Source organism: Corticium candelabrum, chromosome 14 (genome assembly GCF_963422355.1).
Source record: "Corticium candelabrum chromosome 14, ooCorCand1.1, whole genome shotgun sequence".
NCBI lineage: Eukaryota > Metazoa > Porifera > Homoscleromorpha > Homosclerophorida > Plakinidae > Corticium > Corticium candelabrum.
Window position 1 is genome coordinate 1,521,679 of NC_085098.1, and position 25,753 is coordinate 1,547,431.

General features: G+C 39.6%; 1 protein-coding gene across 4 annotated transcripts in view; it reads right to left on the reverse strand.

Annotated features, from left to right (window-relative positions):
• The window catches only part of LOC134189537 (NSFL1 cofactor p47-like), a 40,112-nt gene that overhangs the window by 11,803 nt on the left and 2,556 nt on the right, over window positions 1-25,753 (reverse strand). For all 4 annotated transcript variants that reach the window (XR_009971506.1, XR_009971505.1, XM_062657838.1 and 1 more), the window contains exons 3-8: window positions 18,834-19,049; window positions 10,587-10,657; window positions 10,459-10,529; window positions 3,169-3,278; window positions 1,306-1,443; window positions 46-192 (exon numbers count right to left, since the gene is read on the reverse strand). Coding sequence is in view for 2 of the 4 variants with exons in the window: in XM_062657838.1 (XP_062513822.1) it covers window positions 46-192; window positions 1,306-1,443; window positions 3,169-3,278; window positions 10,459-10,529; window positions 10,587-10,657; window positions 18,834-19,049 (753 nt within the window). In the remaining 2 variants the exon portion in view is untranslated. The remainder of the gene's footprint in view (window positions 1-45; window positions 193-1,305; window positions 1,444-3,168; window positions 3,279-10,458; window positions 10,530-10,586; window positions 10,658-18,833; window positions 19,050-25,753) is intronic.

Here is a 25,753-nt window from a genome sequence, read left to right on the forward strand (position 1 = left end):
TTACACAAACTTGTTCTTAGACATTAAGAAGCAATAGACACTAACCTTGTTCCATTTGCCAAACGAATCTGAATTGAAGTGCAAGGTTGACTTGAATCAACAGACATGTGACTTGAAAAACCGGCAACAACCACATTTGCACTTGTTGCTGCCAGACCACGAGCTGCCACTGATGTGTCACCAATGTCTGGACTAAACAGAAAGTCATAAGACCAAAAAAACAGGCAGTGACTAGAATTATGTCTGTTTTGCTTAATTAACACTTCAAACTATCGGGAATTCGTAAGGAATTAAATTAGAACCTCTAGATAGCATAACAGTAAAAGATACAATAAGAACAAGTCTAATACTATAAACAATAATACTCCTCCTGTCTATTATAATGGATGATGACATTACATGAAAAGAAAGTGCACCGTAAATACTAAAATAATTATGTGATTTAATTCTAGCTGTTATCCTCAGCTACACCGTTGACACAGCTATATATCTTTCTTTTTAACAATTGATGTACAAAATATGAGGCATTTGTAGCATGCTAGCTGATGTCTTCTTGTTGGCGCTCCAATATTGTTAAAACAAAACGTTACATTATTATTGCTATTTAGAAACGATACACCACAGACAATACTATTAACCTAATTAACCTAACTAAATATTAACCTTACACTGAGCGTTTTCAGCTACACTCATCATAGATAAATTCATAAGATATATTACAAGCAACCACATAATATTATGGCATCAGAAAATAGAATACCGCATTACCTCACATAGAACAGCACGTCATTATAAGATGAGATTTCAGCAGACTGCCTTATACTCGAGGTACAGGGCATGCCTTTACGAACAAGTGAATAACTGCAAAATGCACTGCACATGCATAAATACTGTCATCCAACAACACATGTAACTCAAATAACATACCAAATGTACTGTTTCCCAAGTAGTCTACTGCAAATCTACCTATGTAAAACAATCTCGTCATTAATTTCTGTTTCATCGTCTTCATTACAATTTCTTAGAAACAACAAACTCGAGCTCCCCTATTTGATTATCTGAATCTTCTTGCAGTTCAAGAATCTCTAACCGACAAAGCCATCCTTCTACCACCGTGACCACTATACAGCAGTTGCACTACAAGTCACACATGCTCAGAGCCGCAAAATGAGAATATCTGGAGTTCATGGCTACCTTGCTTGTAAGGGCATGCCCCTATAGTTACATGTTTCATTGATTACACCTTCTGCTAAACCTCACTTACAAGAGCATGCACTTCTATGTGAGATACTACGGAAAGCTTACTTTCCCAGTTTATGACCTTCACCAGAAAATGGTTTAAGAACAGGCTTAGGTTGCCTATACTGCTCTTCACGGCGATCTTCCACATTGACATGAACTTCACTTCCTTGAGCTTCTGAAACCAACTCGTCTGGAATTTGACTAAAAATATAACTGAATTAATTAACATGCAGGTACAGATAACCCAAAATTCAAAAAAACACAAAATCTTTCTGAAAGAAACAACTATGCAAGAGATCCACGATGAGTTTTTGCAACAACAGGACAACAAACAAACAAACACCATCACATTTTACAGATGTTTAGCATAGCTTGCTTCTGGAAATCTTCCTGTATTACTGGTATTGCTCTTAAGAATGTTGCAAAACGTAGCTGCCACTGAAAAATACTGCATGTAAACCATTCTGTACTATACAGATCAAATGAAAATCAATCAATGACAATTTTATGCATACTTGCAGCAACACTCTTTATCCAACTATAGTGAGACCTAGGTTGTCACTATGTATCAGCCACAATAAGCATTACTGAAGTGCCAAAATGACAACTCTAAGACAATTGAAGAATACTTGGACTTGCCAGCTGGACTAAATTTCTTGCCCCATAACTGTAAAACAATTAAAATTTCTTGCCCCATAACTGTATAGCTCACTCAGCTTTCATTCTTAAGAACCACTGATGGCTTTATCTTGTGAGTAGTCCACATCCACCGAGACACATACTGCACAGTGCAATGTATAAAGATACATTGTCAAGACTTCTGACGCTTCACATGCAATACCGTGACCATTTAGCAGTCGCATGCTACAAATAGTTGAAAGTAATAAAAGCAATACATGACGATCTACCATATTTCCGTGGCGGAGTCTATTGCTTTCAGCCCTCCTATGGGTGCAGTGTTTGCTCAGAAGGCAGTGTTTATCGTTTTCAGCATCTGACGTTTTACTCAACGACTTCTACTTTCATGCCTATCTAAACAACTACCAATACGGTACCTCTTCTTTTACTCGTCAATACAGACTAGTTCATTAGCTGCCAACTCCATGTTCCTCTTCGTCTTTCTTGCCTTTTTCAAATTGTACATCACTTGTCATTGTCTTTTCTTTGGTCAGCTGAGATACTACTGTATAACGTAATGCTTATTCAAGGGTAGCGTTTATTTGGGATGGCATTTGTTTAGTAGCAGTGATTAAACAGCAAAATATGGTACCTTCAAAAAGCAAGAAAACTGATGACTATGGCAATTTCTTCATCAGACAACTTTGGAAAGTCCTGACAGCTGTGAGTGTTGCATGAAAAGAGACGTTTCACCACACAACAAAGCTTTTGTGCCACCAGTACAACTAAAGAAATTAATCCATTGGTGTCCTGCCACTGTAGTTCACTGATGTTACTATATAATAATTTCTAATAGAGACAATGGTTCGGCATGTTTCAAAGCACACATTGTGAAATGGTATAGAACATCTACAACTAAGCCATCAAGACCACATTTCATCTAAAAACATAGATTGTGCGGCTGCTTTAAACTGTCTAAGAGAGCTCAGCTAATTCAAAACATGCTTCTTTGTAATCTGGAAATCCCAAAAATGGCAATAAGAAGTCCTTCAAAGTTGTCTATTTATACTCTATTATCAAGATGAACGCATCACACAATTCATTCACATAACTTGCAGTTGAATTTCTAAATCTGGCCTTGAATATGGTGTTTTAGATGTTTAATCAAACAATGCTCGGTTCAATTCTGGCATTGATACAAGACATTCCACTTGTAAGAATCTTGATGTCAAACTGCTATTTCTCACGCTGTCATTGTGTAATCCAACTAATCACACACCACGCCACACATCATAAGACAAACTTCACCCTTTTGTCACGCTTTCGATAAAAGCACGATCTTTGTCTGAGCTGCCATCCCGTAAAGGACCATCATCAATACAAAACCCATTTGCCCAAAAAGTCAGTTTGCGCCTCACCTATGAAAGACACAACATTTCATAACATGCACACTACAACAAAGTCAATAAGCACGCTAGCTGATATAAGTGTTAATAATTTGCATGTTTGAAATCTCCAAACTAAGCATACATGACTTACCACTGTTATGTAGATTGACAAAGCTAATGCACACTCAGCAACCACACCATTTCTCTCATGTACTACACTATAACAACAATCTTCCAACTCTTAAACTACTCAAATAAAATCAATCAAAGACAAACTGAGGTGCTTAGGATGCGGCATCTTGCCCAACCAACATTAATTCTTTTCCTAGACACACCGATAGACACCAGTGGGCTTACTGGAGGAAGACAGCTCCAGGGACAGAGGCTGATCTACACTAAACACCACCCAAAACAAGGCACGCGGGACAGCAGCCTGCTACTGTTGCCTGACAGCACAAAAGAACACACTGCTGCCTGGCAGCTACCATCATACCCACCAAGAGCCCCGTCCCCAGAAATACCACTGATTGTCAAGGGTACACCTGTACCCTGATTAGCTGCCGCTTGCTCTGTGGTGATGCCCACAAACACCCTCCCAAGCAAGTGTCAGTACACATTGACAAGTTGAGGCACTGAGAGAAAAGGAGACGCAAACCAAATGAAGCACAAAATGTTGCCTTTTATTTTTTACTTTCACCAATGCTTGTATATCCATTTAACATATCCCATAAAGTAGTCAGAGGCCCAACTGCCCATCCTTTAGATCAAATGCTCCGGTAGTCCAGCACTGGAAGCAGCCCTAATGCAGGGTTCTAACCAAGGATCCTATGGCCGCTACACCTTCAGCATGAGTCACTTTGCCTTCAGCCTAGGCTGCTATACCTTGCCAATGGCCGCTACGTCATCCATCTTTGCGGTTAAGCCACTATGTCTGTATACTTACTACTTTAGCTAATTCTTTCCAAAGCTGTCATATATTGGGAAGATAGCCTTTAATATAGAGTCTTGTCCACATAATTTCTGTTCAATGCGAATTGCGGCTCTGACAATTAAGCATGCCCAGCAAAAGTATTAGTAAATTTAATTAATTTGATTACCACTTAGATAGGCTGCAATTGGTGCAATGCAATGCAAGCATACAGCACAGCATTTAGTACTTTACATTCACAATTGCAGGAATCAAGAAACTTACAACCGAAGAAATCCAACACTAAAACCTTTTAGTCTCACGCAGCCATCCCCTCCCCTTTTCTATTAGTGAACAGCAAGAGGGGAAGGAGCTGCTACGCAAGACTAATCCAACATGTTACCGCTTAGCAGTGTTGCATAATACATAATATTCCTTTTAGGGGAAGTTGTATACATGGAAATGTGGATCGCTTTATGAAGTATGACAAACAACAAGAACCCTAAAAGTTCAGCATTATGGCATGCACGGCACACGCTGTCGTGTCCATTATGAACAAGTTGACACCTTCTTACCCCACCGGAATGCAGTAAGATAAGAAGAGCACCAAAACATCAAAGACTTGCCTTCAGACCTTTTCCACTGAAGTAGATGAGGATGAGCTGGCTACAGAAGACTACATATTTGCTGCTAGGTCTTGGTAGTTTCTACTGTCATCTTGATCAGATTGATAGAAACAAAACATAATATTGCAATTTTTTCCAACTGGAACTGAGGCGCAAGGTGTGGAAGGTAATTAGGATACCACACCCAAAACTACAAAAGGTGAGGCCCCGAAAACTTGGTCTCCCTGCTACGCTTTGCCACAAACTGGCTAAAGCCCTCCAATGTAAAAGCTAGGGAAGTTGTATCAACTTGAATCCATACCCGCACTATCCGGTAGTCATCGCAATTGGAACAAAAGTCTGTCTCTTAACAAGAATGTTCTCGTGTGACTAGAAACAGGAAAAGTCTGTTACTGCCAACACCGAGAACCAACTTTATGAAGAGAACTTTTCACTATAGAGGAAGTCAACTTTGGAACAACTTGCCAGCTATAATTAAAACATACACTACTTTACTGTGCTTCAAAAAGAACCTTAAAACTCATTTGCTCGTAAACTAGCTTAGTTTTAGTTTATGTTTGTCTATGTAGTATTTAGTGTGTGTTATCTGGGCACTATGGTAGATCAATCTTTTGATTGAATAGTCACCCTAATAAAACTAGTAAACTAATAAACTAATAAATGCTCCTAACTGGAAGCAGATGAGCGGGAGACCAACGTCCATCCACCAAACTCTCCAATACCACTTAAGGGCACGTACTGGGCAAACAGAACCTCTTGTGGGGGCGGACAATAAGTTGCAGTCATGATGTAATGGGTATGACTTGGAACCCATAAGTGGAGCACTACAGAGTCTTCCTTAAACTTAACGTCTTACCACAGAGTGTTTGCTCATCAAACTGCAACAAATTCAAGGTTCAAATGACCCAGAGAAAGCTGTTGTGAATGCTGCCGAATACATTAGCTTATCTCTCCAGCCAGTGGAAGCCATCATCGTAGTGACATCTTCAAACTCTTGAGGAATGGCAATGTGATTGTGCATCAAAGTGGCCTCTTGTGAAAAGTCTTGCAATATCCATATACCGCGAAGAACCAGCTGCAAGTGGAGCAGGTTGGAATAATCTGCCTGAATGTAAAATGATGCAGATCAGATCAATACACCTAGATAGTCTTGGCTCCAACTGACCTTGCACTGAACGTTGCAAATCTTGAGAGAGTTGACTCCGAAGCTGGCATGGGAGATATCCCCAAGCATTGGCAAGAAGCATTAAATTGTCTGACTCTGCCAACATAGCCACCCACGTTGACAACAAGATTACTGATGCATGTTGAAATTGCCAAACGTCTTGATCCAGAGTAATTTCAAATTGGTCAGCAGCAGTGTCGGTTCTGGGTCTAGAAGTGACACTAATATAATTTATAGAACCCTGAACTTCTCCACCTGCCCACAAAACAATGCATCAGCCAAGGCATTATTCACACTGAATACAAGACACTGAGACAATATAACGTTCCCTTAGCTGCTTTAAAGTACACCAAGTGTACCAGGTGTATGAGGGGCTTGTCCCTGAAAGCTTTTAATATCAACTACTGCATGGTTGTCACAGTGGAAAAGTAAATATTTTCTACTCCATTCTGACCCCAGGTAGCTGCTGCAATAACAATAGCAAACAGTTGTTTCCATGCAATCAAAAACAACTCTTGCTGGTGTTGCTCCAGCCAGAGCCCGCAGAGCCAATGTCTGTTCCAAACAGCCTCAAAGCCGTGTAACCCTGCCACGTCGATAAATAGCTGCATCTGTAGAGTTGGCTGCCACAAAGCAGTCAGGAAGTACAACTTCCCTGGCCAAGATCGCAGGACGCGTTGTCATCACTTAATGTCTGCACGAGTTTTGTGTGAAAGTTAACCTGATGGCTGAGCCTTCTCATGGTGATCTATAAATCGATTAGTCTTCTAATGAATATTCGACCTGCTGGTACAACCTTTGCTGTGAAGCAGATTTAGCTGATCAGTGAGAGTATCTGGTGCTGTGTGCACTTCTTACATAAGTACAACTGCTATACCATCAACATCTTCCCAATTTTACTGCGGAATACATAGAATCTATTTGATTGAGTGAGTCAATCTCTATTCCTGGGACGTCAAAAGTTGGGTTGGTCCCTCCACCTTCTCATGTGCCCACTCTATACCCAGAGGCTGGAGTGCCATTAGAGCAGTGTCTAAGATTTCTTGGCCCTCCTCTCTCATGACAGCTAATATCAAGACATTGTCCAGGTAATAAATGACATGTTAGAACTTGACACGGAGGATCCACTCTATGGCGTCTGCCATTTGATTAAATAAAACAAGGATGACTGCAATCCAAACAGCAGCCTCATATGGTAGTAATAGCTGCCCTGCCACAAGCAAACCAACAGATGCCAATCCTCTGGGTAGACATGACAATGACGAAATGTGTTCTTGAACTCAATTTTGATCATGTATGGAGATGATCGAAATGTCTCAATCATAGCAACAACTGTGTGCACCGAAGGGTATTTTAAAGAAAATTTTCTTGACAATTGCATTGTTCACACTTCTGCATGCGAGTGCCAGCAGAGACAGTTAAGCCGCTAAGAGTCATCTTTTTGTGCACCACACCCAAACCAGATGAAACAAAATGTCTACTGAAGGATGGCTGTGTGGTCCAGAAAAGATAACCTCTGTCACACTCTGCTGCCAATGGTGCCGAAACAACATCAAAATGCTGTTCTGCCGACTACAATTTACATGCTAAGTAATAAAAGCGTGTTGTACCTACAACCAATTCTGAACACCTTGCTCTAAATGCTATAATAACCACTCAACCAACAGCATATCAAGGTGAGATTACAACAACAAAAACTTTCTCACATTAAGTCTACTGCCACTGTCCCCTTTGCAGCACCCCTGTCACATTTACTGTCTTGGACTCACAAGCAAGGATGGCGTGTTATCCGCCACAGCAGCGACAGGTGTGGGCAAAATTGCATGCTCCTGTGCCGTGGTTGCACGTCCCATTGTTTTAGTTTCTGCACAGACCTTGAGTGCTGACCCTTGAGAGGACGATGACGTGTGCTACCTTGCTGGCAGACCCTCCCAGGTGGTTGGAGTTGCCATCACGCACAGACAAAGGACTGCTGCCTTTACTTGGGACACTGGGAGGCTAAGTGCCCCAAATCCCAACACTTTGAAGTATACGGATCTCACCTAGTTAGGAAAACAGATGGACTACAAGGAGGCATCCACCTCGTCCCAGTGACATTTGCAGCCATGCTGCAGTGGTGAATTGACTAGCTGCTTGAGCAATTAGCAAGTGGCAACAAACTCCGGTACTTGCCTCAGGTTACCCACTGTTAGGGTGCTTGCAAACAAAGACCATGCCATAAGCCAAGAACTAAGGTCCATCACCAAGCAGTGCTGATGTTTCTGTGCTATACTCAGACCTGCAGGGCCAGCCTCTAATGCAAGATGCCACTGGTCAGTCATCAAACCAGCTGTGCAGAGAATAAAACTCAAACATTCGGACAAAAAAGCGTCGAAGTCAACAAACACACTGTTAAGGATGTTCTTCACCCATTTTCCAATATGGCGTAGACACTAGGCAGTGTGTCGAAATGATCAATGAGCATACCTGTCTGTGTGTGCTGGGAAGCTGACCAACCAAGGTCCTAGTTTCCAGAGAGCTCCGATGTACTTGCCTCTCCTTGCACTAGTTTGTGCATTTTGACTTCAAAGAAGTCTGTTGGCTTCCAAGGACTCACTCTGCTGGAACTCGCTGGGTCTCTACCTCTGCACTATCTGCTCGTGACTTTCCACATGCAGCATCTTCATCACTAGTTCGGAGAGAAGCTGCTGCTGCTCTACGAAGAACAGAGCTGTTGTTGCCAACTTCTGCACATTCTTCCTATTTCTCTAAACCCCACTGTCCTGCTCATGGAAACCACCGGATGCTACTAGCGACTCAACCTCTGAAGCTGATTGCGAACCGTCATCCACATCTATCCGTGTTCTGCTGAAGTGGGTCTACAATCTCACAGCTTTTTCTCCCTTTGTGCCTGTTGATACCAAGTTAGGATTGCTCAATTCCAACTCAGGCATTTCACATGTGCCCAGCACTAATAAAGTGACTGAACTGATGGAGAAGTGGCTGCAAGTTTATTTGCGTTATAGCAGAAAAGCAAGTAACAAAAAAGACTACAACAAGTTAACCAGTCTGTGTACACTATCCTGCCAATATCAACATCACTATGCACATCACAAACTCCTGTATACTGTCACTCTTTACTGATAGAGGACAGTCATCATATTAACATATATTTAGCTCTGCTAAATAGTCCATTAAGTATTAAATACCAAGTTGCACAATTAATTCCCTAATAAATCAAATATAACTCAGCTGACTGACATGGTTGCAGCAATAATGATTAGACCAACATAAACAAACAAAAATGAAAGCAGGATCAGTACAACCATCTGGCAACCTGCCTACCTGATTATCTGTCTGTCAATTCATCCATTATGTGTCAGGATATACATACAAAAAGTCGTTCAAAATTATCAACGTTTTCACGAGTGTACAAATGCATGCTTATCCAACACCCCTCTTCCCCTCCCCAAAGCATATGCAGTAATGTTGACACACTGACCATGCATGAAAAGGACATGGCAACATTAAAAACTCCACAAAATACTCATTTATTAAACTACTGAAGCGTTAGTTAGTCTCACTGAAAGACAACACCTACAGTTGTAGGATACCAAGATAATGTCATGAATGCTCACTATCAAGGTTAAGTTAATCAGTTAGTTGACCCTCAATCTCTGATGATGACAAGAGGAAGTTTCTTGTCATTAAAACATGGACAAAGATGAAACATTGAGAAAGTTGTGGTAGAGGCACCTGGGCATTTTATGATCTGATGACGTTGTTCTAATATAAAACAAATTCATAATACGCTGTGTGGATCACTAGACTTTGCAAGCTCCGTATATGGGTGAGTAGCTAGCCTCATGACCAGTCTCGCTGTGCTTCTCGACTTTTCTGGATACTCAATCCTTAATGCAGCGATGACAAGGCTAGTGAGTAAAGTAGCATGTGAACACCACTAAACACTTGACGTCTTCCAGTCATGAAACAGAAATTGGACGGTGAAGATGCTCTTCATCCATTTGCTATCAATCGACATTTTCTAAAGCATGCAGATGTCATTACCCCTTCTTTTCTAGTGTGCGCTTTTGTACGCTTGTGAAACTGTAGATAATTTTAAATGACCCCTAAAACAACCTCTAGGTGTCTCTTACGTGAAATTCCAAATAGCAATTATATAAGCACAAATGCAAGTATGCATGCGTGTATCTATTTATTGATCTTCCCAAGAAAACTTGAACTTTGACTGCATTCCTGTTGAACACAGCAACTAGCTAAGTCAAAGCTGTTCGTGCAACCTGTGTAGGATCAAAAATAAAAGAGACTTACTTACCAAACATGCCTACCTATCAGGATGTCTGAGCAACATGAAAACATGCCTATCTATGCATCTGCACTTGTCAGTCCATCTGCAAGTTGTTTGCCTCAAGCCTGTTCTTATAAAATCGTCTTATCTGCCTCATAGATAGCCTGTCAGTACAATTGTCATTTCTTTGTCAATGTGTGTTTGAATGAATTAAAGCTACATACTTCTGGCAGAGCTTCAACTGTATCATCTGCAATTTTCTCCGAGTTTCCAGCAGTTTCCCCTAACCTGTATCCTAAACAATACATTTAATAATAAACCCAACATCTAAAACCATAAAGTCAATGTTTACCAGTTCCTCTAAACTTTTGTGGTTGTTTTGGTCTGCTTGCACTTTCCTCATCAACAGACTTAGCACCTTGCCTATAAAAGATTCATTTCAAACATGACATTGAGCTGACCATAAACTCTATCTACTGCTGCAAATTAGAGCAGCTAAGCTATGCCATGACATACCACAACATTCTCAGCAAAAAGTTGCTAGCCGATAATGCCAAACAACTATTATGACCCATTCATATCAATGTAATGTAGAAACTGCATTTGTAATAATGTGATATAGAAGAATTGTACACTTTCTTCTCACATCAAAACAAAAGTGATCAATCTTGCCTGGATAAGCCAAAGAAGTACCCTAATTAACATAAAAGGAAGTACCATAGTAACATTTCCTGGTGGCTCTAGTATGAGTAATCAACCTGCAGTAACATTTAGTACCATATAACCACTTTACCGCCGTGGAGCTTATTTTGTGGACTTTGAAGGAAGGTGCTTATTGGAATTTAGTGCTAATTTGAGGCAGGCGCTTAATAACTCCACATGTAAGCTTCACCAGGAAACAAGAAAAGGAACATCACAAACAAATCTATGAAACACGTGATTGCTAGCTTGCAAATAAAATACTGTATTGTACATCAGTATACAAAAGATGAAGAAACAACAGTGATAGCTTTTACCTTTATGTTGTGACTTGACTACCTGGCCGTGCCTCAAAGTATGCCTTGTTGGCGATCAATTGTGCAATCAGAGACTGGACATGCAGCCTCAAAAGTACAGCGCTTATTCCTGTCGAATATGACTGCAATATGACAGTTATGAGAGGACAACGGCAAAGCGGCGCAGCGGTAAAAGCAGTTATACAGTATATCAGTTCTATCCAATCTATTCATGCCTTACTCTTAATAACTTAGCAAGCAACCATTATGTCCTGTCAAATCTGAAAGCAGTGAGGCTATTAATACAAATAATAAAACAAAAATAAAAGACACGCCGGTTGCTAGATAATTTTGATATGACGTGTGTTGACCCCATTCCATACAGGCCCATAGAGATAAACATAACAAATCTCACGAAGAATGCCAAGACCTGCATGCTATTGAGTCTAAACTTGTTGACTAACAAATTCCTTGCAAAACATACAAAGAACTATAGACAGCACTCAAAGAGTGAAAACCCCTGTCAAGGCGCTCAGTGTCTTGTACTGTAACGGAAAAGCTGTGCTGTGGAAGCTCTCTCTTGCAAATAAATTGCACTACAAATGCTCATTGGCATCTGCCTCAGTGTAAGTGCAGTACTGTTGCCAAACATGCGATTGTATCAGAGAGGAGCTCCACGACAAAGGACAAACAAATCCAGTCTGCACAGAAAGACACAAGTGTACAGAAGCAAAATTGGGAGTCATCTCACTGTTGCATCAAAAAAAGTTTCAAGTAGAGCTGACCCTATGTGTGTATAGAATGTCTATTCAATTTTTTATTTAAATTGAAAATTGATATTTGATTACTACATATTAAATTTGGTTTTCACTGTCAATTAATCAAATTCTAAAACAATGAGTATTTGAAAACAACAAGTAGTGTTTTGCATTCATTTTCATTTTCATTTTAAAATAAAAATTGAAAATAGTTTACTTCCCATTGGGTAAGGCACCTTTGCGACCCCTTCTTGGTGCCTCTGTAACATATTTGCACTCTTGGAGGGAGATTAGTGTCAAATTACATAGTGGTATACACTTTGACATACATGTTGTGTGCAAAGCATGGATTTGGACAATCCACGAATAGCCTGGCATAATCCATGGATAGCCTGGCACAATCCATGCATACCTAACTCTAACAATAACCCTAACCCATAACACTAATCCTAACCCTAATCCTAACCCTAATCCTATAATTACTTGGAAAAACTAGACATCCAAGGTTTGCCCATATCCAAGGTTGCACATAACATACACTTTTTACATTAGGGTATACTCTTTTACATTAGGGTATATATACACTGTTACCTTAGGCAAACTCTAGGTGACAATTGACAGACAAACTGCTCAAATAACACTGACAAAATAGCGGTCAATAACTATGCAGTAACTATCTAGGATTCTCTATGGAAGCAAATTCTTGTTCAGTTGATATGGCGTCTTTAGTTCGTCAATTGTACACTTGCACCTGTACTTGTGCGATTAGGGTTGTAACACAGGTGTAACTAACACGTACACTGATATATTAATTAATAGATACCCAACAGAACAAGCATGGAAAGAATTCTTGTTCAATTGATCTATTGTCTTGTCTCGTCAATCACACACTCTTGCTATAGCAATTTGACATCGTTCAAATCCATCATGTATTAAATGCAAACTAAAGCCAACACTTCTCTAGACACCTAATTTCAGCAATTTAATATAATTAAAATTATATGTGTTACTGGTTACACCACAGATTGCCAGCCTAATGAACTAAATTGAATTAGCAAAATGTGATTAATTTATGCTGTCCCGACTGTTAGTAATTTTTCAATTTTAATCAAAAACAAAAATTGTTCCTGGCAATGTGTATTCAATATTTAATTTTCAATTTTCTATTTTACTCAAGAAATTGATTTAGCAGTTTATTGCAGACCATTTTCTTATAATCAAATTTCCAAGACCAAAACAGAGAATTGAATGAACGTTTCATATACTGAGTCGACCCTTAAGAAGGAAACCGGATCAAGATGAATCCCTAAAACCAATAAAAAACTGTCCTCTATCAAAGTGCTATCATCCCACCGAATTTCATCAAAATCTATCCAGTCATTTCTAAGCAATCCTGCTAACAAACAAACAGCCTATGAAAACATAATCTCCTACGTGAAGGTAAAATTGTACTTTCTATCCAGTAGAACAGCAAATATGAATAAGCACAGATGGAATGGACATTGGTTGCATGTACACCTCTGGCAAAGACCAAGTTTTGATTGTACACCTCTGGTAAAGACCAAGTTTTTCACCAAAGATCACTGCACAAACTCAAAGACGTACACAACTCAGGCATCAAAAAGTGTCTTTGCTTACACAGCTATCGAAAGGTGTTAAGACTAGATGTTGCCACAGTTCAAACAGTTTGCCAGATCTTCATGTCTCTGACATATCTATGTAGTCTAGATAAAAAGGAAGAATGCCACAGCCCTACACAATAACATATCTTTGTTTCACTAGGCCGCACCAAAAATTCTTTGTTTTGGGATTGGGTAACCTGAATGACTGTCTTTGAAGGGTGGCCTAGAAGTTTATTCGTCTTTTACAGCAAATGTCCTTGAATATATTCACTGTTGCATGCACATGCATGTATCACTTACTCCTGGGGCACACAATGGTCATGCACAACATGTACCATGACTGTAATTTCTGTCACGGTCCTGAACAGCAGTCGATCCATCGTCAATTCCAAGATTCTGCGGGTAAACAGTCGTCTCTGCTGAAGGACATTCCTTGCATGGTAATGTCAAATGACGATGTGTGGCGTCTGATGTTTGTGCAGACAGCTAGCTGCATCAGATCCTGAAACTCGCTTACAGGAAGTATGCCGCGAAACCCCACACAACATAGCTTCAATTTTACAGTACTGTGATCAGCATTAAATAACAATACCATTCTCGTCTAACAAAGAGTTGTATTGAGAGTAAATGTCTGATATTGTGCCTAGAAAATTGTCTGAGAAAAGCATTATTTGTTTTGTTTTTAATTTCTAATTTTAATTTGTTTTGAAAATCATCACACAGTGCTTCGGAAGACTTCACAAATATTTGGTTAGATTCAGTACGTAAGTCTTCAAGGTATCGTATATTAGCTGGGTTGGTAAATTGCTTGTAGAATAATCAATGATATCCCACATCTGATGCAATTGCATCGAATAACACCTAGAAAGATGCAGCAACCATTTATCTTGTCATACAGTGATGGCTCTAATGAGTGCTTCTGCATGGTTTAATCCAGTTGTTGGCACTTGGAAAGCAGCTCTAGTTTTCGACAATTGCCTGAAATTTTTTCGTGTCTCTGACAATGAAAAGTTTATCATCAGATTTCTAGCTGCAGTTGCTCAGTCAGCCGACTGATTTTTTGTGACATAGGTGAGCCAGAATCAAGTCTATCCGTTTCGTCAGAAATCAGTCTGAATAATGAAGAATTAGTTAGTAGTACCTGTGAGGTACCATATTGTGCATACTAATTGTATACACAGCAATATATATTTCTAATCTATTGCTTTGCAGACACTGGCAATTGCTGGCATTCGAACATTCGTGCACGGTCACACTCATGTGCAGCGATACATGCGTACTTAATTACTCCTAATAGTGCTCGTCACTTGCTTGCTAGTCCTAGGTCGAGTGTACTTCTTGTATCATGCTCGATCGTAGTAACCTATTGGTCCCAATTCCCAGTGTTCATGAACAAGATGCCAAACGTTATCATTTTGCATCTCTGATCTAGATTTGAATAGACCGAGTATTCCAAATAACTTCTGAAAGAGACGTAACTTTTCACGACTATTCGTACAATGGCAAATACAACTTAATTACGAATTTTTGTTGGTGGACCTTCCGATACCTCGTGGATGATCAACACTACCGGTATCGGTACCAGCCGGTGTCTTCAACAACGGTCGAAGACATTGTAGAGTACACAGTGCTGCACACGGTTAACAATACACAGCTATGAAAAGATCTAACACTCAGATAGTCTAGCAATTGCATATCTGATCTAGGATACTCAGCTTTGTACTTGTGTATACACTTGTAGTATAGTTTCTCATTACATCATAATTTCTGTACTACAGTTTCTATTACATCACAAGGTTCCAAAAGAAACCAGCCGACTTACACCAACAGCTGACATTTAATATACAGTGCTGTACCAATGCACTTCCGCTAGCTATACATTACTAAAAACATAATTCCAGGTCAGAGGTTGACTATTGGCATCTGCGTAATATCCTGAAAGTCCTCAACCGCATAAATAGTTTTTATCACATTTGAAACAATTGTCTATAAAAGTTTCTGTGGTCTCTAGAAGTGATGCTTTTCTACAGAAGAGCAACATGTGCAGTAACTAGCGCACCTTAAACAATAAAAGATAGAACAGCATAAAGTAATTGACATTCAGTTGGTTCAGGTATGTTGACTTTATCAGTATTGCGTTCATTGTCTTGAGAGTTTTAATGGCCATAGAGTAATGAAGCTAAAAGCAGCTATCATATGGAACTAGAAAATCTGGTGAAAGCAATTGATTCTCTACACCAGAAGCAACTGGAAGTAGGAGTCCTGGTCACCGACAGACACAGGCAAATATCAAAGTGGGTTCATGAAAACCTGCCAATGACACATCACCGCTATGATGCTTGGCACATTGCTAAATGTAAAGGCTAAACCCAATTTCGACTATTCTGCGCTTAGCCATGGTGCTTTTGTTTTAGCTTTTCGCAAAAAGGCTGAGGCAGTAGCAAAACTGAAAGACTGTGAACTTGTGGGACAGTGGACAGAGAGCTTAGTGAACCACTTGTCTTGGTGTGCAGTCTCAACACCAAGTGGTAATGGAGATGACATCAAAGCCAAGTGGATATCACTGAACAACCATATACATAATATTCCTCATGGACATGGAGAGATTTACCCTTCATGTAGCCATGGGCTATTGACTGGTCGATCAAGAAAGAAAATGTAGTTCAAGCCAGGTGAGTGCTGATATAGTGTCCAATGTCTTTGACTACTAATGACCATTTGGCAATTTAGATACAAAGGTCAGTGAGAAGATTACTGCTATCATTCAAAATAAATCTTTTTGTAATGATATTGCCCACATATCAACATCCCATCAAACTTCATGCTTAGAGGCATTTCATAGTGTGATAATACATTTTGCGCCAAAATCCACTGGATTCTCATATTCAGGAATGGTATCAAGGTATCATGTTTGTGTTTTCATATACAAATAATGGCATCTCACAGTACATTTGCTGTCGCAGACTATACCTGGCGGCACTGCATTATAATGAAATAGTTCAAGAGCACACGCAAGTACTAAGAGAGGGAAACTAAGATACTCCGTTCAGTATTCCAAGTATAAGAAAGGAGGGCATATTGTTAGAAAACTCTTGGTAAACAACAGTTATGGAAAGAAATTGCATGCTGACTTGTAAACTAACTATTTATAATTATAGACTATAGCTTAGGTTATGTTGATGAACTCTTTGCTCGGGTCTTTCAGTACATGGCTGATCAGACCACGATGGTTGAAATGGATCAGGTACCACTACCACTTAGCAGCAGCTTTGACCACCCAGATAAATCAGACGCCATCATGAAGCATCGGAGTTGATTCACAATAACTTATTAAAACACCACCCTTTCAGCATATTGTCAGCAGTCATAAGTGAAGAAGACGAAACCCAGTATAGGTTTCAGTCTCAGAAGGAAAGCTTTCTCTAATCTTAGCTACAGAACAGGATGGCAGCACCACTCTAATGCTCCTTTCTAGCCATTCCCAACACAGCCTTGTAAATTGACGATAGGCTGTATAACGGTACCTCCTACACATACACAACTACAAAAGTCATGATTGCACACACAAAATATAGTAAATTTCATGCATTCAAGACAGGCTTATTTCTAGGAAAGTGGTTGTAGCCTTACTCATGTATTGGACCATCATCTTCAGCTCCATGCTCCTGACGATATTGATAGTAGGTGGTCTGAAGCACCCAAACGTCGAGGCACACGGAAGAGAAACCAGGATGCTCTAGAATGCATCTGAGACCTGGATCTACATCAGGCAGGCAACATCATTTATTTTCCTGGTTAGCCAACTTCTGGAATCTCCTGACAGCATACGGATTCCCGGCCAGTGTTCATTAGTGCGCAGTTTCCACAAGAGCACCTGTATAACTATTGACGAAGATGAAAGCTTCACTCGAGCATGCCTCGATCATTTCTTGTTCTGCCTTACCATGACAAATCATCTAGCCTTTCACGTAAATCTTAGGATCAGACTCGTTGTACTTGTCCTCCATGTCACTAGGTTCAAAATTATAGGGGATAAGAGGCGTTTCTCTTCAGGTTGGTCAGCGTCATGAGCGGCTGTTGAGCTAGCACTGTCTTCACTTCCTATAGTGCAACGGACGACGTACGGCTGCTGGCTTCACTGGATGACCAGCTGTACAGCAACAGCAAGCTGCCGTCGTCGTCACTGTGCATCTCTGGATCTAGACTATCTATCGCCTTCTTCTGCCAGTATTCGTGACATGCATCTATTGTAATAGATAGGGTATTACCGAAGAGTTCCTTGTGTGATGTCACAATTAAGCTCTGCCTACTACGTTGCACGTCAATATCTCAACGGGGAATGCACCAAAAATTAAATTAAAATTGTTTTAGTGTACATGCAGTCAGGGGAAACAAATAATGCAAAAATAAAAATAATTTTTTTTCATGTCAGTTACCCTTTTAATACTTGCTAACCTGAAAATAAACATTTCTTCACTAGTGTACCCGTACAGGTTGCCCTGCCAACTTGAGAACCTTGCTTAATAAACAGTGTAGTACAAAACTGTAGCATTGCTTTGTAATCATTACACAACTGTGACAAAAGCGAAACTCTCACCAAAATCAACTATCTCTTAGATGAAAGCCGTCACTTCATAACAATCCTTTGCACCCATTTACTGAAGACGTGTACCAAAAATAAAGCATTGAAATTACCTGTGTGGGCGTGTTTATTACATGTCTATGCTGTCAGAGTGGCTCTGACTGCTGGTTAGCAAGAAAGACAAATACCTGTGCACTTCTCAAGGTAAGGATTGTGAGACATATAGTGGCAAGTTGTGATTTATTGACTAAACCAAACTGGGAACCCAAACTTATCATGCAAGTATTGACTGTGTCAATACAACCATAGAACCTCAAAAGGAGACCCTTCTTAGATAAGTTTATAGATCATGTCTCGCTGCCTTTTTAGTGCGTTACGAGCACTTGGCATGGTTAAACCTAAAAGATTTACTTCCAAACGACGACAGAGAGTACCTCTTCGTACTACATATAGGGACATGTCTGAACAACTGGCGGCCCATTCTCTGTTTCTGTGGCTGGCTAGACCGTAAACTTCCTGCAGGAAGATGCTAAGCCTTGTATCTTTCTTTCAGCAAGTTTTAGTATTTGGTGAGAGTTCCCCTTTAAAATACAGTCCATTACTTTAAAAAACCGAAACATGTACATATACACATCCACTCACCTCTTTCCAGCTTCAAACACAGCCTCAGCCAGCTCTCTTGCAGTTGGAGCCTTCTTAGGTGGTCCAGTTATTACAGTTCCACTGGCATGCTCTGATCCACCAGCATAAAACTCCTGACCTTCATCTTTGTCATCATCGCTTGATTTATTAGAATGTGACGCCAAGATATCATGCATAGTTCTGAAGCCACCAACATCACGAGATGCTGATAAATGCCTACAAAATGAAAAGAAAGCATGCAAATACTGTAGTACAAAACCAGAACTATAACAACAACAGTCATATTCAAAACAATTTTCTAAATAATTAAACTACTGTAGTAACTAAAGCAGTGTTTTCACCCTCACTTACACTGAAGTAACTACTAGTATCTGCTCAAGCTTGACGCAAAGTACAAATTTAGACGACAATTTGCTTCCCAGTGCTCTACTCAAGACATTTACAAAGTGAATGTCATTTCACATACCACAAAATTCTGGAACACTGCTAAACTGTCTGTTTTACATACCGTCAGACAATGAGATTCAAACATACACGACATAGATGTTGTTCTATTATTCCAATGGTAGGTTCTCATAAACTTTAGTGAGCAAGAAAAGGTTGCTTTCACATTGGCCATTGCAGACATGTATGTTTATTAAAGGGGCACAGTCCAGACATAGAAGCCTTGGAATCCATCTTATATTCTGTATACAGTTTTTAAGTTCATCAAATAAAGAATCTTAGAAGGACCACTGTATATTTGTACATTCTCACAAAAACAAAGATCTCACTCTTTCTATACTTTACCAAAGTGGTACGATTCACATATACGTTATATTAGAAGCAGTGTTCCACCAATACTGGTACAGTCGCATGTCACTTATCTGACCTCCTTGGGACCGGGCCCCTGTTGGATAAGTGAAAATGTTGGACAACTGAAGCTGTTACGAACTCAACTATTGTTCATATTATAAGGCAGTTTTTCGACATTAGGTATACTGAATGTAGATGTAGAATCAATGTAGATGAAGATGAATGTAGAGTACAATGAGAAGAAATGCTTAAACTCACTCTTAAACTTGTTTCAAGAAACAATTGACATGCACGTGGATGCACATGTACATACACGTGCGCAGCTGACCAGCCACGTGATCACCCACGTGACAAGCTTGACCTGTTGGATAACTGGCTTGTCGGATAAGTGAACGTCGGATAAGTAACATGTGACTGTATTGGTATCAATGCTAATATGGAGTTGGACAGTAGTACAGTATCGGTATTGACAAAATTTCACTTGCCGATACCTCGTGTGTGAGTCTGGCACCTCAAGGGTTAATGGATGCAGTTCTATCACGGCAACTCGTGCCAGCGGCATTTGGTCCTATTTTGCAGCCTCAGTAGTAGACAACAGTAAGGCATCGTGTAAATATGCCCAGAAAGCATTTTGAGAAATGGGACAAGCTAAAAAACTTACAATACCTCAAATCTTAGAAAACACCTGCAAAGAAAGCACCCTGTATAACAAGTTTAGGCTACTGAAAGATTAAAAAAGGATGTAGACAAGACAAGCAGCAGCAATGCTCAACGAAGCGATGGAGAAGGGGCAGCAGCATGACTTCAATCATCCCCGGACTTGGAAACTTTGAAAAGAATGTCATTTGGGTGAGTCAGTTCACATTTCCCGTCAACCTCCATTGAGCATATAAATCTGGAACAGGCTAAGACGAAAACAGCCAGAGAACAGAGATTTCACTGCAAGTACACGTAAAACAAATATTTCCACTGGACTATAAAGTTGAAGGAAAGCAAACACTACCATCTTATAACTGAGGTTATACATTAGATTATGAAAAGCGAATGAAAGAGAAAGAGCCAAGTCACTGTCAGACAGTGATATTACAGCAAGACCTTCAATACATTGCTCGAACTATTAATCCAGCTAGTCCACTGTCAACCATTGATCTCACAGAAAAACAGGATAGTAGAACAGGTACAGTTTAGGATACCCACCATCCTTGTGTCACCACATTAACTACTGACTGCCATTGTGTCCATAACTGGTGTTGTGTTGTATTGTTGCTTGTCATTATTTCTGCTTCTGTAGGAGATCGTTCTTTCGATAGGTGGACCATTTCCTAACGTCCCTGCTCTTCAGCACATTCTCCATTACCATCCTAGCAATGAGATCATGTAACATTATTGGCATATTGAGATGGCAGTTAGCCAACAAACCACTGCTCCTCAATTCTTGCAAATTCCAATCACACACCCACAAAAATTCACACAAGCAACTTTGCATTCACATCCTCGTAGACCATCTCTTGCTCTTGAACACTGTTCACTACAGTGACACGTCGTCACACTCTCCTTCCATATAACCAAGATGCAGAACGTGATCATATGTTGTGATACACAGCAAGTGCATACGATAGTAACTAAACCTTAGTCAACTCTAGAATTGGCATTATCCGAGGCACTTAACACTGCAAACATGTTTCATCTTTGGATAGGAAATATTATTCTATGCGTGACTGGATGCCAATGCTCAAAGCCAAGAAGCAAGCACATAAATTCAAACAATGCCTGTTTAATTGTTCACTCCCAAGAAGACCCTATGAGTTGCAAACATGAATTAGACTGTTCAGTGAAAAGTCCTCATGAACGTTGGCAGTTTGCCATTGGCTGTTCATCCATTGTCTGTTATATGACCAAAAGCAACTATTGCGCTGTAACTAGACCATTCTTGACTGGAAGCATATGACACATTATTAAACAGACATATGACAAACATATACCTAGCTACATAACCATATGGGCTGGAAGCGCTTGAGTGTCTTTGAGCTCGCCACTCGCTCAGTGATGTGACTTTTACAAATCTCATTTCTCATAGCTTACAGTGGCAACAAGTGTACAATCAAAAGTAATTGTATATCATTTGGTAACACCCCTGTTGCAATAATGCTACAACAAAATTTCTTACTAATAAAGGTTGTGTTCAAATGCACTAACGATAGTAGTCGATCAAAGTCATGATAGATACAGTACTATCTGTTGAAACAAAGCAGAAAACACGCAAAGCAAGAACAGCAGCATCCCTCACAATCTACGTTTACGATACAAACAACTCAAGCATATTAATAGGCAAATGACATCACTTAGGCCGTTTTCCACTAGCTGCACCTTAACATAGTTTAGCTTAAACGCGTTTAGAAACTAACCAGTTCAAGAAAGCAACTGTTTCCACTGGGAACTTGCACATCCGGGGTGTGCAAAACATCTGTCTAGGAACGCTTTATTTTGAAGTGTTGGGCTGCTCTGTCGCCGAGTCAGAGCAACTGTTGGTTGTCACTGATTCAGCATCTGCTAGTAGGAATTTGCATGACAATGACCAAGGACACGTCTTCTCTCTCTCTGTAGCTGCTGATTTCTTCCATTTAGTTAACGACCCTTACATCTTTAAGGCAATCCCATCCCAGTCAAAATGGCGTTGTCAGAAGCCATCTAACACAAGCGTGATATTGTCACATGACAGTTAAACCTAAACCACTTTGCGAAACCTAATACAAAACGGGTTGAAGAAATCGATTTAGGTTTAGAATATAACTAGTTTAGCGCATGTGGAAACAGGTCAATCCTTAAACCAGTTAGCTTAAACCACTTGCTAAACCAGTTTAGGAGTAGTGGAAACGCGCCCTAAGTCTTTCACTCATTCACTCACCCTCAACTTTGCATGCAAAGCATTTCTCTTGTGTACATCATCAGAAAGTAGGCTTGAGTGTCTAGCAGGTCGTCTCCCCCAGGAGGAGAAAGACCAAGTAGAGACATTCGCCACTCAACAAACTGCTGATGTTCTATCTTCCAATCAGAGTGCCGTTCAATATTTGTGCATCCTCAATAAGAATGTACGTTGCTATTGGCTCTTTGCTAATGTAATTTTGCTCTGACACAAGTGCCAGTAGTCTCGACACGTGGCATCCAAGTCTACAAACAATAGGTCGACTCTTTCCAGTTCTTCTAGTTCTCTGTCTCTCGTTCAAAAGTCGCTAGACTTCAAAGCTTACCACAGAGGTCAACCAGTCAACCAAAAATTGACCGCAACCTATGCAAATCATAGCTTTGCATTGAGTGTAAATACCATGCTTTGTAGATGATCTACTCGTTCAATGCGTGCAATGTACAATACCCTCAGTGACTAGAAATTGTCTTGCCTGGTCTGACTAGTCCTCAAAGTAAGAAAAGGAAGATGACATGCAGGTGTAGCTCACATTCTAACGAAATGTGATATAAGACGACATGAGAGATTAACTAGTCAGTTACAAATTATATTAGCAGAGAGCCAATAGCAACGTCCATCGTTATCAATAGTTATCGTGGATACACAATCATTAATAAAACGTGTAAGATCCTGATCGGAGAATAGAGGTTTGGTAGTTTTTTGAGTGGCGAATGTCTCTAGCCGATCTTTCTCCTCCTAGGAGGATGATCAGTGGGGCACTCTAGGCAGAAGCTATTGCAATATCCATAATATTGCAAATTTCAGATGTTTGTCTTTGCCTGTATATCAAAATATACTCAAAGCCATCAGATATTAGTCAAGTGCCTGTTAGTAAAAGGTCACAGAAACTACAAAGAAAATATTTAGTTAATATAAGCATTGATCTCCAAAACTGCCTTGCCATTATCTTCTACAGACAGCTACTAAATAAGCTAACTGACTACTTGTTAATTAAAACTGTGACCATGTTTCAAATGTCTTGTCTTCACCATCATTATGATTAACACCTTATGATGCGTAGCCTTCAGACTCTGCAATGTACTCAACAGACACTATCACTTGCTAGTAGTTAGGCTAACAATAAGTACCGAATGACCAATAACCTACATCTTTACAAGAAACTAGTTTCTAATCCATATAATTTCTAAAGGTCTTGATGTGCAATATTAGTCATTTTTCAATTTAATTACTTGTTTAATTATTCTATCATGCTGATTCAATTCTCTGAACAGTTAAACAACGCTCAGCATAATATTGTGGCAAACGTTTTCTGCCAGTTGACCCTCTACAGAAGCAGTATATTGCACAAGAAGTGGTACTGGCATTTTGGTTTGAAAGTGAAAACCGTAGTTGAGAAGAGAAGTCGCTCACTTCTTTGCCATCTCGAGCTGCGGACTTCGTCTAGTGGCCATTTTTGAAAATGTTTCGTGCGACATGCACAAAGGCAAAAACCTGAAAATATGGCAACTTTTGAGGCCAAAAAACTATTTTTATCATCCTATGTCTAGGGTAAAATTCTTGAAAAGAATATTACTTGAAAGACATTAAACAGTACAGTATGCGCAGTCTGTAGTAAAGGTTTCAAGTGCAAAACTTCCACATCCAAGTAGAAAATGTGAAATAAGCATACAAAGCACTACAAATAACTCTATTAACAATTGAACAATTTCAGTAAAATTTCATTTGCCACTTCAAAAGAAGTTCATTATATCATTGTTATCTCTTTTAGCTTTATCAATATCAACAAGTTAACAAAGAATGCTATCCATAGAAGAGCAAAGGTAAATTACTAATGAGCAGCTATAAATGCATTTGCCCAAAACATACCTCAAATGAGTCAAGACATGACATAGACACAAACATTGTGGTCAAAAGGTGTTTCTGATCTATTCCATGTTGGATAATCTGTCTGCTTTACAGTTTATGTCTAACTGAAGTTGGAACATCCTAACACAACACTCTGAACATTCCTGCGGCTATTCGATTGTCAGTCAACATGTAAAAGGTTATGGCCTATGATGTCAGCCATATGATCATTGAAAAATGCAGAAAACTGAATGAAAAATCTTTAATCCATACTCAGCTGTGACAAAACACTTTAAAACCAAATGCCAACAAGAATTGATGCATAATACCAAAATGAGAAATTCATAAAACCAAAAATTAGACAAACCTGGACTATGTATTAGAAATAACATTAAGAAATTGATTCTGATTAATTAATTAATTAATACTAATGTTCCCTGTTTAGCTGCCCAATGTCTATTGCTTTCAGCATATAAAGTGAGCCTCAGATTTAACAACATTCAATATCCGCAAAACTGAGTCATTAAATCCGAAGTGCCTCTATATTCAATCAGTAAACACATTTGTCACAAAGAGGTGTAAGTTTGTTGTTTCTGTAGTTGTCACTGCTCATATGTTTAGCACAAAATTCTTGTAACTCTAATGCCTTTGCCTGAATAGATAATTTGAAATGTTTGTTTTCTTTCACTTGTCTTTCTTTCACTTGTCCAGAAACCAAATAAGCGACTGCCAAAAACTAATATACTTACTTGACTATTACCCCACCCCAATGGTTTCACATCAACTAGATATTGCAGATGCTTGTGCGTGTTTGCTTGTAATTAAGTGTCAGTATGTGTGCAAAAGCTTTTCCGTAACCTAGGCTAGCAGCCAAGGACTTAGCACGTTAGTGCTTCTTTATTGGTTTCAGTTGTCTTCTTTGCTGAATGGCTAGTTCTTTCAAGCGACACTTCGTACATGTCCTAGTGAGGGCATGGTTGTATGAGTAATGAACCCAAGTTGCTGTCAAGTACTCTAGGCAAGAGTTCTGCATTCTGCAACATTTCAGATAAATGGTTGCTGAGAAGATAAGAAAGGAAGGAAAGCGTGTCTGGTTATTGGGGTCGCTACCAACAGGCATTTGTCAGACTGTAACTCATACAGATCTTGGCCAACATGCACGATAGCATCACGACTTGTAGATAAAGAGTTGTTGATTAGCAATTACAATAATTAACAGAGCAAAATGATGTGTGTGCGCAATGTAAATTGCAATGTCTGATGAACAATGTGCTTGTTTGATGAACAGGGTATGCAAGGCTATGCACAATTTTTGCCCTCACTCTAACCAAAGAAGACATACAAAATTCCCTCTTGG